This window comes from Nelumbo lutea, chromosome 1 (genome assembly GCF_056320005.1).
Source record: "Nelumbo lutea isolate HS-2025 chromosome 1, American lotus-T2T, whole genome shotgun sequence".
Classification (NCBI taxonomy): domain Eukaryota; kingdom Viridiplantae; phylum Streptophyta; class Magnoliopsida; order Proteales; family Nelumbonaceae; genus Nelumbo; species Nelumbo lutea.
In genome coordinates, this window is record NC_142684.1 from 45192051 (window position 1) to 45205178 (window position 13128).

Sequence of the window (13128 nt, forward strand, 5' to 3'; positions counted from 1 at the left end):
GAAACTCGTGACCGCGTGGACGAGCTTCAACTCAACCTTGAGACCGTAGCTTCGGTCGTGGAAAGATTGGAGGACCAGTCCGGTGATAGCTCCAACAAGCCAGACAACCCAGTAGAAGACCTGGTGAAGTGCCTACAGATCCAACTCGAAGACTTGAAGGGCGAAGTGACCCTTCTGAAGAGGCTGATGGCCAATACAGCCAGCACACCTGCTGCTCCAGCCCCTCCAAAGATCGAAGTCTGCGAGCCTACCTCATATGCAGGGACCCACGATGCCCGGGAGCTTGACAACTTCCTGTGGCAAATGGAACAATATTTCACTGCCGCCAAACTTGTTGAGGTGGCCAAGGTGCGTACTGTTGTTATGTATCTTACTGATGTTGCTATGTTATGGTGGCACAAGAGATGTGCCGATGCGGAGCGAGGATTATGCTCCATTAATACCTGGTCCGTGTTCAAGAGCGAGATAAAGCGCCAGTTCTATCCAGAGAACGTGGAGTACCAAGCCCGTCGGAAGCTCAAAAACCTAAAACACACGGGCTCATTGCATGAGTACATTAAGGAGTTCTCCGCACTATCGCTCGAGATCACGGACATGTCAGATAAAGACCTGCTCTTCAACTTCATGGACGGCCTACAACAATGGGCCGAGCTTGAACTCCAGAGACGAGGTGTGAAGGACCTCGCCACAGCCATGGCCGTTGCTGAACAACTGGTAGACAACAGACGACCAAGCAAAGACGGCCCCAAACCCAACTCATATCAAGGCGTAGGGAAGGTTGGAGGTGATAGGAAACCTTACTACGCACCCAAGGGAGACTCTGGGCCAAGTATACCCAACACTATGAAGTTCTACAGGAGACCCGAAGGAGACCCTGGATACAGGGGTGGCCAATTTGTGAAGAGAACACCTCCGGCACCATGCTTCATCTGTGAGGGAAAACATTGGACTAAGGATTGTCCTAGTCGGGGGAAGCTCAATGCCTTGCTTGCAAAGCTTAGTGATGATGAGCATAGCGAGGAGGAGAAGGAACCAGGGGAGACAAGAATGGGGGCTCTACGAAGACTCAATGCAATGAAGAAGAAGACGAGCCCGCAAGGACCATCGAAGTTCAAGCCGAAGGGACCGATGTATGTAGACATTCACTTGAATGGTAAGCCCACAAGAGCCATGGTGGATACAGGTGCTACCCACAACTTTATCTCTATGGAGGAGGCATCCCGAGTAGAACTCACACCTACCAAGGAAGTTGGATGGTTGAAGGCTGTGAACTCTAATGCCAAACCCATACAAGGTGTAGCTCATGGGGTGGTCTTGCAACTTGGTGACTGGGAAGGGACGATAGACCTCTCAGTCGTGCCCATGGATGATTTTCAGGTTGTTCTCGGCATGGACTTCTTAACTCAAGTAAAGGTGGTGCCCATGCCTTTCCTCAACAAAGTGTGCATATTCGAAGATCAGGCTCCTTGCATGGTTCCAGTTGTGCCAGAGACCACGTCCACCCCGAAGATGCTCTCAGCATTGCAACTCAAGGATGGAGTGCGGAAAGGACATGCCACTTACCTAGCCACATTGGTGGACTCCGACTTGCCTGACCCACCAACCGGGCATATCCCGCCAGCGATTGCTATGGCACTAGAAGAATTTCAGGATGTCATGCCTCCCACATTGCCGAAGAAGCTTCCCCCAAGGAGAGAAGTTGATCACAAGATTGAGTTGGAGCCTGGAACCAAACCATCGGCCCGCCCGCCATACAGAATGTCTCCTCCTGAGCTGGCCAAGCTATGAAAGCAGTTGAATGAGTTGTTGGATGCTGGATTGATTCGGCCTTCTAAGGCCCCTTTTGGAGCACCAGTCCTGTTTCAAAAGAAGCATGATGGATCTCTTCAGCTCTGTATTGACTACCGAGCTCTCAACAAGCTCACCATCAAGAACAAATATCCCATACCTTTGGTGGCCGACCTCTTTGACCAGCTCAGCAGGGCCAAGTACTTCACCAAGCTAGACCTGAGGTCGGGGTACTATCAAGTGCGCATAGTTGAAGGAGATGAACACAAAACAGCTTGTGTTACACGATATGGGTCCTTCGAATTTCGGGTCATGCCCTTTGGGCTCACCAATGCTCCAGCCACCTTTTGTACATTGATGAACAGAATATTTCATCCCTACCTACACCAATTTGTGGTTGTGTATATTGAAGACATTGTAATTTACAGTAGAAACCTGGAGGAACATGTTAACCACCTCCGTACTGTTTTCCAGGTCTTGCGGGACAACAATTTATTTGTTAAGAAGGAGAAATGTTCTTTTTCCATAGAAGAGGTGGCCTTCCTCGGACATATAATCCGAGCAGGCACAATCAGCATGGATCCAGCCAAAGTCAAGGCCATTCAAGATTGGGCACCGCCCACTAGGGTCACCGAACTGCGCTCCTTCCTTGGCCTCGTGAGCTACTATCGAAGATTCATCTCTGGATTCTCAGCACGAGTCACTGCCCTCACCAACTTACTAAAGAAGACTAGTACGTGGACCTGGAGTGAACGTTGCCAAACAGCTTTTGATGACTTGAAGAGAGCTGTCTCAGCAGAACCTGTCCTCGACTTGCCTGATCCAAGCAAGCCGTATGAGCTACACACAGATGCTTCTGATTTTTCCATTGGTGGGGTCTTGATGCAAGGACATCCCATCGCCTTTGAAAACCACATATTGAATGATACAGAGAGGAGGTACACTGTGCAAGAGAAGGAGATGACAGCCATCGTCCACTGCCTCCGCACATGGCGACACTACCTGCTTGGCTCCAAGTTCGTGGTCAAGACTGACAACATAGCTACTAGTTATTTTTAGTCACAGAAGAAGCTGAGCCCTAAGCAAGCTCGATGGCAAGATTTCTTAGCGGAGTTTGACATGACTCTAGAGTACAAGCCAGGGCCGATGAACAAGGTTGCTGATGCACTTAGCAGCAAGGCCGAGCTTGCAGCACTATCCACAGGTGAAGGTCCCTCGCAAAGCCAGATCAGACTGGACATCATTAAGAGCATCAAGGAAGGACTCCAGAAGGACCCCATCGCTCAGAGCCTATTGACAGCGGCTCGTGAAGGGAAGACTAGGCGGTTTTGGGTTGAAGAAGGCCTTCTTTTGACAAAGGGAAGGCGGATATTTGTACCGAGAGTTGAAGACTTGAGGAAGACTCTTCTACGTGAATGTGATGACAGCTTATGGGCAGGACACCCTGGGTGGCAGCATACCTTGGCACTTCTACAACATACCTACTATTGGCCTCATATGGAGCAAGATGTTCGAGAATACACAAGGACATGCCTGATTTGCCAGCAAGACAAGCCTGAGCGGGCCAAGCCTCTTGGACTCCAGAAACCTCTTCCAACTCCCTCACAACCTTGGGAGAGTGTTTCCATGGACTTCATCAGCGGTCTTCCTAAAGTGGGAGACTATGCATCCATCATTGTTGTCGTTGATAGATTTTCCAAGTATGCCACTTTCACCCCAGCACCAAGGCACCTTTCAGCTGAAGACATGGCCTACCTTTTCTTCAAGCACGTGGTGAAATATTGGGGAGTCCCACAGAACATTGTTAGTGATCGAGATCCCCGATTCACTAGTGCTTTCTGGACAGAACTATTCAAGCTTCTTGGCTCGAACTTGAACTTCTCCAGCAGCAGCCATCCAGAGTCAGATGGGCAGACAGAGAGAATGAACTCCCTCCTTGAAGAGTACCTCCGCCATTTTGTATCAGCTACAAAGAAGAATTGGGTTCGATTGCTGGACATTGCACAATTCTCCGTCAACTCACAAAAGAGCTCCTCCACCAATCAAAGTCCTTTTGAAGTCATCACTAGCCAACTACCAAGATGTCCGCACAGCATCGCCAACGACCATCAAGGAAGAAGCCCTCGAGCCTTCACTTTCACCAGGGAATGGAAAGAATGCCTTGACATCACTCGAGCCTCCCTAGAGAAAGCCTCCAGAAGAATGAAGAAATGGGCCGATTTGGGTAGACGACCCGAGAACTTTTAAATAGGTGACCTGGCCTTAATAAAACTCCATACCCATTGCCTTAGGTTCTTTCGAAGAGTACACCCCGGGCTTGAGAGAAAATATGAGGGACCCTGCAAAATAATAGCCAAAGTAGGAGCTTTAGCCTACAGACTCAAATTACCCCCCTGGCTAAAAGTACACCCTGTCTTTCATATAAGCCAACTTAAACCCTACAATGCCGACAGCCAAGATACCTCCTGAAACAAAAGTCAACGCCCACACCCATCCTACCAACTACCCAAGAACCGATCCCTCAACTCCATCCTCGACCATGGGTTGTCCCAATCCTCTCAAACATCAGAATGGGAGTACCTGGTGAAGTGGAAGGGACTTGCAGAAGAAGACAACTGGGAGCTAGCAGAAGTCCTCCTTCCGTTCGCGGAGAAGCTGGATGAGTACCTGAGGAAGAATCTTCTGTTAGACAGTTTTGTATGCCCTTAGCTTCAATCAAAATTGATGTACTTTATGAGTTTATTGTAAATGAATAAAAGTGCATATTTGATTCAGGTTCCCTTGGTATGTTTCTGTGTAATACCCTTAAACTGGACACTTATTGAGACTCGCGTTAGTTTAGAAAGTTCACAGCCAGTGGGTCGGTCTGGGGAGACCTATCCTGACAAGGCTGACACTGTGGTGCCATCAAGTCGGTTGAGGTGGCTTGTCTCAGCTACTGGGGTGAGACCCCAGGCACATACAGTGTGGGATTAATTGAATCTTTGAACTGGACCAGATTTCCAGTATTGCCCTGGACCTTGGAGATTGATGGGCAAAACTGGAAAGTTACACCCGACCCTTAGACTCGATTATGATACTACACTAGGTGTCGGATCGGGGTGTCTTTGATGTACCAATCAGTGAGATCCTGAGCGGGGGTCAAAACCTGGGTATGTTGGGACAATCCGAGAATTCATTTGAGTGGGTGATCATAGTGACAGGATCAGCCCCTTTGTCGGACAAAGGTAATGATCGGGGATGCACTCTCACTGTTGGAAACCAAGACTGCTGGCAGCCGATTTCAACCGTTGAGATTTGTTTTGCAAAGTATATTTTATATGAGATATAAAAGTATATATATTATGGTTTCTAAAATGTTTGCAAAAGGTTTTAATTCCCGGGATCCATATAAGTGGAGAGTGCAACACTGTTCCTTGCAGCCGAGGGAGAGGTCCTCTCTTGTCGGGCAGTGTATGATCATTAAGGGCTGAGAGGTTAAGTGTAAGGCCATTGAGGATAATACCTGATGGGCTAATCTTGCATCTGCCCACAGTCCCTAGGTGTTACAAGGTGGCTTGGCCCAGGGACCACTTAGGGTAAGTGTTGGGCCCATAGAGCCCATTCGATGGGTTTCAGGGGGTTCACTGTCTTTAACAGTGTATTCAACCAGGCCTTGTAACAAAGGCTGGGCCGAACCCATGTGGCTGATGTGTAGATCAATGCTTGGGTCCCACGCCATACAAGGAAGCCCAACTGGGCAGCAGATAGGAAGGTTAAGTGAGCACATAAGCTTGATGGGCCTAAAGCCCATTTCGAACTGGGCTATTTATTTAGTTAATTAAATGGGTGAATTCTGAGATGGATTAGCAGATAGGATAGGGTCTTAATACTATCCACTCAGAAGGTCCAGATCTGAATGTGATTCAGATCTAGAAACCTCCTAATGGGATTAGGATAAAGATAATCTAATCTGCAGATAAGATAAGGGTTTATCCTTATCACTAGAAGAGGAGGCTGATCCAAATATGATTTGGATAAGCACCTCCTAATGGGATTAGGAGCTGATCTTTCAAGTTAACAAAAAGGAGGGGGCGGCAGCCTTGAGAGAGACCAACAAGAAACACATCAGATCCTCTTTAGTGCTGAAATCAAGAAGAGAGAATTCTGCAGCCTACAAATACTCTCTTGCCGCCTCCCTGCTCTTGTCGCCCTGTTTGCCAGTTCGATCTCCAGTTGTGGGAGAAGTCAAGATTGGATCTTGACATCAGTTCTTTGAGAAAGGATTGAAAAGGAAGCTGTGCTCACGTACCATTCTACTGATTCTTGCGAAGGACAGAGTTCTTGGGGAAGAACACTGCTGATTCTGCTCCATCCTACATTGTGCCATCTTCAGTGGGAGCAGTCTTTGGATCCTTCCTTGGGCGTGAACACCTTCGTTGGGAGATATTACTTCTCCGTATCAGGTATTATTCTCTCCCATTCCTTTTGGTTCAGATCTGGTTCAGTTTAAGGTTCAAGATTTATCCTTGAAAATATGATTTTCTAAATAGGGAATGTGATTCCCAGTTGAAGGGAGAGGAAAAATTTTTGAAATTCGCCCCTTATTCCGCAATCTTTGGGTGTCCATGTGATGGATCTCTCATCCTTTCAGTGGTATCAGAGCCCAGGTTCAAATCTTGAACCATTCTGTTCCAGATCTGAACCTGCGCAATTAGGGAGAAGACGTTCTACCCAATTTGCGCAGATTTGGTTTTTGGGAAATTTGTTCCCAAAACAGATGGGAAAATAATCTGAAATTAATTTTAAATAAATCTGATTATTATTTAGAATTGTTCTTTATAATTTTTTTGATTTATGGGTTGTTCGTACAAGAGGAGATCAAATTCTTGGTTTGCATAGGAAACCTGCGATTTTGCAGTTCTTGATATATTTTGGGTCTGTAAATAATTTTTTTTTATTTTCTAGACTCAATGTATAGGTATTCGATCTTATGTAATTATTAATAGAAATAGGATTTCTATTTATTTTTATTTTGGATCAAAGTTGGCGGCGCAGAAAAGGAGATTTCGCAGAGAAGATTTCGCAGATGAGAGAAATGATATCTGCGATTTGCAGTTTGTGAAACTGCATTTTGTGATCTAACCTCTGTTTTGCAGGAATGATTGTGCAAACAGCCTTGTTTGACTGATTCTTGTTTTTCCTTTTATCAGTATTTAATTTCAGATTATTTTCTTGAATTAAGGATTTAATTAAAAATCAAACCCTAGACCCATTCGAACCAAGATTGGTTCAAAACTGTTTGGACCAATTCTAGGGTTTAATCAAGGCTGAAAGCCAGCCCTAATTTCCCACTAATGGGCCTAAGGATTGATATTTAATTAAATGGTTAATTCGGCCCAGCCTGTAAAGGCCCTGTTTTAAATAGTTAAAACTGCAAAAGCCCATTTTAAAGGATAAAGCTATATGGGCCGAACTGGGTAACCCTAATTCAGCCCATATACCTAGATAATATTAATGGTTAATATTATGGAATTTTAACGGGCTTCCAACGGGCCTTACAGATAATTAATTGATTGGATCAATTTATCCCTACATGTGATGTATGGATGTGTGATGTGCCGCGTACATGGGCCATAAGTACTTGGCCCATGCTCATTCGACAGTGGCTCTTGCGCACACCATAGCTGAATGCACATCATTGCCATGGTGTCCCTTTTGGTCATTGGATGACTTCCCTCAATGGTGGGCCCCACACCTCATCAAGAGGTTACGTGCGGAACCCTAGCCGATTCAAGGTCCACCGAAATCTGGCTTTATGAAAGTCAGTGGGAGCCACTTTGGTATGACCTAAATCAAACTAGGGCATAATTTTGTTCCCTCCAGCTAATATGAGTGCATGTGATAGGGAGATTCATATGATGAACGGGGCCCCGTCGACTAGCCCCGTGACATAGGTGGGCACCTTTTAAATCACTGGGGACACCCTAATAACTGCATGAAAGCAGATGATTGGAATCCAAGGGAAGATACCAATCAGACCTCCTTATATCACACCTCTATGTCCACAGAAATGAATCTCCTCAGTACTCTCAACAAGGACAGTCCACAAATCTACTCAGACTACTTCCTTTACTTGTCTATAAATCCACAGGTTAAAGAAGAAGAATGAGAGAGAGAGAGAGAGATCAGTCCATAGGATCAGAAAACCTGCTCTGTTACCATGTTTTCTTGTGGCAGCCCTCGTATTATTATATTTGGGTGAACATAAAAAAATAAGGATCAAAAAGACCATATTGCCCCTAGGACATCAAACTGAATAAGAACACTATATAAACAAAAAAGCACTTTTATACTGTCGGGCAGGGCTAGAGAAAGCAAGAAAAATTGTAAACAACTGGAGATGGTGAAAAGAAGAAATGAGCACTGTTTCACATGGTAGAATACTAGAATATGGCTAATTGAGTATGTTTCAAGGATCACTGAAAATGGGACATCTGCCTATCTTTGATATTTCACTTTTTATTCAACCTCTGTATCTGCACCTTACTTCTGCTGTGTCGAGGTAAAACAATATGAACCAACAAATACAAATGGAAAATTATATTAATTATTTATAAGATTGAATTAGATTACCTTGATTGTGCCTTTTTGAGGAAGATAATAAACCTCCTCACATGTACCACAATATAAACGTGATGGTTGAGTGGAGATGTACTTCATGTACCGCAGACATTTCCCACATTTACTGAGCACACGGCCTGAATCTGCTAAAGGTGAGAACTGTGCTTCAAACAATGCATCCATGTTATCAATCTGCAGTAAAGAGAATTGAACCTGGTTGAATCATCCTGATAAAAAAACAAGTATGAACAGAAGTGATGAGATACATGGCTGCTTTCTAAACATTAAAAATCTGACGTTTCAGATGATCAAGTAGGATGAGAAAAACCTTGCAAAAACAAATCTTACTTGGTGTGTATAGAAGTATATCTAGAGATTTGTGAATGCACAAAACCCTAAATAAGAAACTAACAGAAAATCTCTGGGAAAAGACGGAGAAACCAAATGAAAATCCAGTCATTCAACAGCTATGTACGGTGAAGGGCTGCATTTCTTCCTGTTTTTCTTTCATTTTTCCTTTTTCTTGATAACCTTATATAAATATGCACTTTCACTTGCACATCTTCCTTACATTCAGGAAAGAGTGAATGGTTAATAGCAACAGGAAATAGATCAGAACAACAATCCCATAAAGCCCAATTGAACCAGAAGTTCAGGACCTTCAGGTTTCCGACTTTGTTGATAGGTATGCAGGTCTTGTTACATTAACCTGAAGTTCAGGTCTTGTTACATTAGACCGAACCGAAGCCAATTTCCAAATTCCATTAGAATAGCACCAACCTCAGGCACTAGTTAATAAATTTGCAGAATGCAGGAGTGAAATGGCTATTCAGACTTTGTTGCATCTTTTGGAGACCATGCTCATCTTGGCCTTGTAGCTTCTCTTTTTTCACCAACAAAAGTGGTATAAGCTTGAGGAAAAGAAATACTTGATGCCAAACATAACCTGATGCAATGTGAAATTTCCAACCTCTGCTATGAAGCTAGAACATTGAATTTGAATTACATCATTTACAAGTGTAGCCAATATTTCTTGAAGGGGAACTAAAGGAAAACCATTTAAAGGGTGTGTTACGAAATTATAGGCTGTAAGCATGTAGTATTAGCCCAATTAGGAATAGCTTGATTATAAGAATTATTCTTTCTTTGATTTTCTTCCTATTTTAGTATCTATAAGGCAGTATGATTTTCTTCCTTTTTTGTATCTGCAAGGCTGTATGATTTTCTTCCTTTTTAGTATCCATAAGGCTGTATATACATGTACTATTTTCTCAATTGAAAGAAATCAATTTCTTCCAATTCTTGTTCTATCGCATGGTATCAGAGCTGGAGACACCAATTCCAGTCTGAAACTAATTTCTAGTTTTCTTCCCTCTACTGCCCAAGTGAGCAGCTTTGAATTCTTTATGTTGCCCAAGTGAGCAGCAGCTGTGATCTCTAGGTCACCCATTCCGAGTAACATCTGCATCTCACCGCCCCTACCAGTGGAAGCGGAATCCCAGATCGGCCTACCCACCTTCACTGATATCTTTTCCGACGATCGCCTCAGCCTCGGTGTTACTCATGTGGTGTTGTTTTCCCATCAGGAAAGTCTTTCTTTTCTGTTCTTTTTTATACAGTTGATATTTCGGTGCTGCCAGTTGTGGTTTCTTGCTATTTGGGTGTTGCATCTGCTGTCGATACTGTTTAAGTGTGTTTTATTGTCTTTGTTGGTTGTTAAAAGTTTATTTTCCTGTGTTTATGATGGCAGTTGAACAAAAGAATTTTGGCTATGCCTAGCGTTATCCCTATTCTGTCTAAAATCACTGAACAAAAACTAAACGGAACTAATTATTTAGACTGGAGTAAGACTGTTCGTTTGTATTTACAGAATATCTCTAAGGACAACCATCTGACTAAGGACCCTCCTACTGATGAGACCCACACTGAATGGCTAAGGATTGACGCTCAATTGTTTTTGCAAATCCGCAATTCTATTGATAATGAGTGCGTCGGTCATGTCTCTCACTATGAGTTTGTAAAAGAACTAATGGAATACTTGGCTTTTCTGTTCTCTGGTAAAGAAAATATTTCCTGTATTTTTTATGTTTGCAAGACATTTTATCAGGCTGAACAACAGGATCAGTCTCTTCAGACCTATTTCATGAATTTCAAACACACTTATGAGGAATTTAACGCCTTGTTACCTTTCAGTACTGATATCGAAGTTCAGCAGACTCAACGTGAACAAATGGCTATTATGAGCTTTCTGGATGGCCTTAATCCTCAATTTGATGGTGCTAAGTCACAGATTCTGTCTAATCCTGAGATTACCTCTTTAAAAGAGGTCTTTACTGAAGGGATAGGAAACCATCATATGGACGCCCAAGATTGCGGAATAAAGGGGGGACGAATTTCAAAAATTTTTCTTTCCCTTCAACTGGGAATCGAATTCCCTATTTAGAAAATCATATTTCCAATGATCATTCTTGAACCATAAACTGAACCAGATCTGAACCAAAAGGAGGAGAGAGAGATAATATTTGATATAGAGAAAAAATATCTCTCAACGGAGGTGTTCACGCCAAAGGTAGAAACCAAAATCTGCTCCCACTGAAGATGGCGCAGTGCAGGGTGGAGCAGAATCAGCAGTGTCCTTCCTAAGAACTTGATTCTTCCCAAGAATCACCTGGGCGGCTAGTGAATACAACTCCTACCAAACTTTTCTCCAAAAGATTGGAATCAAGATCTGATCTTGATTTCTCCCAAGCAATGGAGATCGAACTGCTATAGGCGGCGACTGCAGGAAGGAGGCGGCTAGAGAGAATTTGTAGGGTGCAGAATTCTCTCCTCTGTGATCTCAGCTCTGAAGACAAGACTGTTGCTGGTGATTGTGTGTTTGGATGTCTAAAGGCTGCCACCCCCTCTTCCTTTTATAGACTTAAAGGGATCAACTCCTAATCCCATTAGGAGTTGCTAACCCAAATCATACCTGGATTAGAAGTCCCTTTAAGATATGGGATAATCCTTATCTTATCTGCAGATTAGATCAGCCAGCTCCTAATCTAATTAGGAAGTTTCCAAATCTAAATCTCATTTAGATCTTGGACTCTCTGAGTGGATAGGGTGTGGGCCCAATCCTATCAGCTGATCTTATCTCAGAATTCGCCCCTTAAAGACTAATCAAATTAGCCCAGTTCGAAATGGGCTTAAGGCCCATTAAGGGTTATGTATTCATTAAGCCTTCCAAACTGCTGCCCAGCTGGACTTCCTTGTATGGCGTGGGACCCAAACATTGATCTACACATCAGCCACATGGGTTCAGCCCAGCCTTTGTTACAAGGCCTGGTCGAATACACTGTTATGGACAGTGCACCCCCTGAAACCCATCAGATGGCCTCTATGGGCCCAACACTTACCCTAAGTGGTCCCTAGGCCAAGCCACCTTGTAACACCCAGGGACTGTGGGCAGATGCAAGATTAGCCCATCAAGTATTATCCTCAATGGGCTTACACTTAACCTCTCAACCCATAATGATCATACACTACCCGACAAGAGAGGACCTCTCCCTCGACTGCAAGGAACAGTGTTGCACTCTCTCAAGTACGGATCCCGAGAATTAAAACCTTTTGCAAACATTTCAAAACCATAATATATATATATATACTTTTTATATCTCATATAAAATATATTTTGCAAAACAAATCTCAACGATTGAAATCAGCTGCCGACAGTCTTGGTTTCCATCAGTGAGAGTGCATCCCCGATCATTACCTTTGTCCGACAAAGGGGCTGATCCTGTCACTATGATCACCCACTCAGATGAATTCTCAGACTGTCCCAACATTCCCAGGTTTTGACCCCCGCTAAGGATCTCACTGATTGGTATATCAAAGACAGCCCAATCCGACACCTAGTGCAGTATCATAATCGAGTCTAGGGGTCGGGTGTAACTTTCCAGTTTTGCCCATCAATCTCCAAGGTCCAGGGCAATACTGGAAATCTGGTCCAGTTCAAAGATTCAATTAATCCCACACTGTATGTGCCTAGGGTCTCACCCCGGTAGCTGAGACAAGCCACCCCAACCGACTTGGTGGCACCACAGTGTCAGCCTTGTCAGGATAGGTCTCCCCAGACCGACCCACTGGCTGTGAACATTCTAAACTAACACGAGTCTCATTAAGTGTCCAGTTTAAGGGTATTACACAGAAACATACCAAGGGAACATGAATCAAATATGCACTTTTATTCATTTACAATAAACTCATAAAGTACATCATTTTGATTGAAGCTAAGGGCATACAAAACTGTCTAACATTTACTAGGGTGCTTCGTACAGATACTGGTTCCCATACCTCACCTGTACAACAACCTAGTGCACTTGTCAGTCAGAATAGTGGATCAACTGGCCGGTCTCGTTCTCAGAATAGTAGCAGAGGTGGCAGTAATAGTGGTCAGAATGCTTGAACTCAGGCCACAGGGGGAGTAGTTTGCTACTATTGTCATGAACCGAGACACACTAAAAGGACTTGCCAGAAATTGCTAAAGAAAAAGCAGAAGTCTTCTGGGTCTCAATCAGCTCATGTTGTAAATACGAGTGATGCTCCTCATCCATCGTCAGATCAGACCATTACAATTTCTGCAGATGAGTGCGAAATTTACCCAATATCAAGAGGCATTCAAGAACTCCTCTCAGTCCATCATTGCCCTTGTTGAGTCAGGTAAAACCAATACATGTCTTCTTTCTTCTTCCTCTC

At 43.9% G+C, this 13128-nt stretch overlaps 1 protein-coding gene across 2 annotated transcripts in view; it reads right to left on the minus strand.

Moving 5' to 3' along the window:
- LOC148874488 (DNA topoisomerase, type IA, core) overlaps nt 1-13128 on the minus strand; it is a 95813-nt gene that overhangs the window by 5719 nt on the left and 76966 nt on the right. For both annotated transcript variants that reach the window (XM_088966096.1, XM_088966095.1), the window contains exon 14: nt 8404-8583. In XM_088966096.1, coding sequence (XP_088822222.1) covers nt 8404-8583 — 180 coding nt within the window. The remainder of the gene's footprint in view (nt 1-8403; nt 8584-13128) is intronic.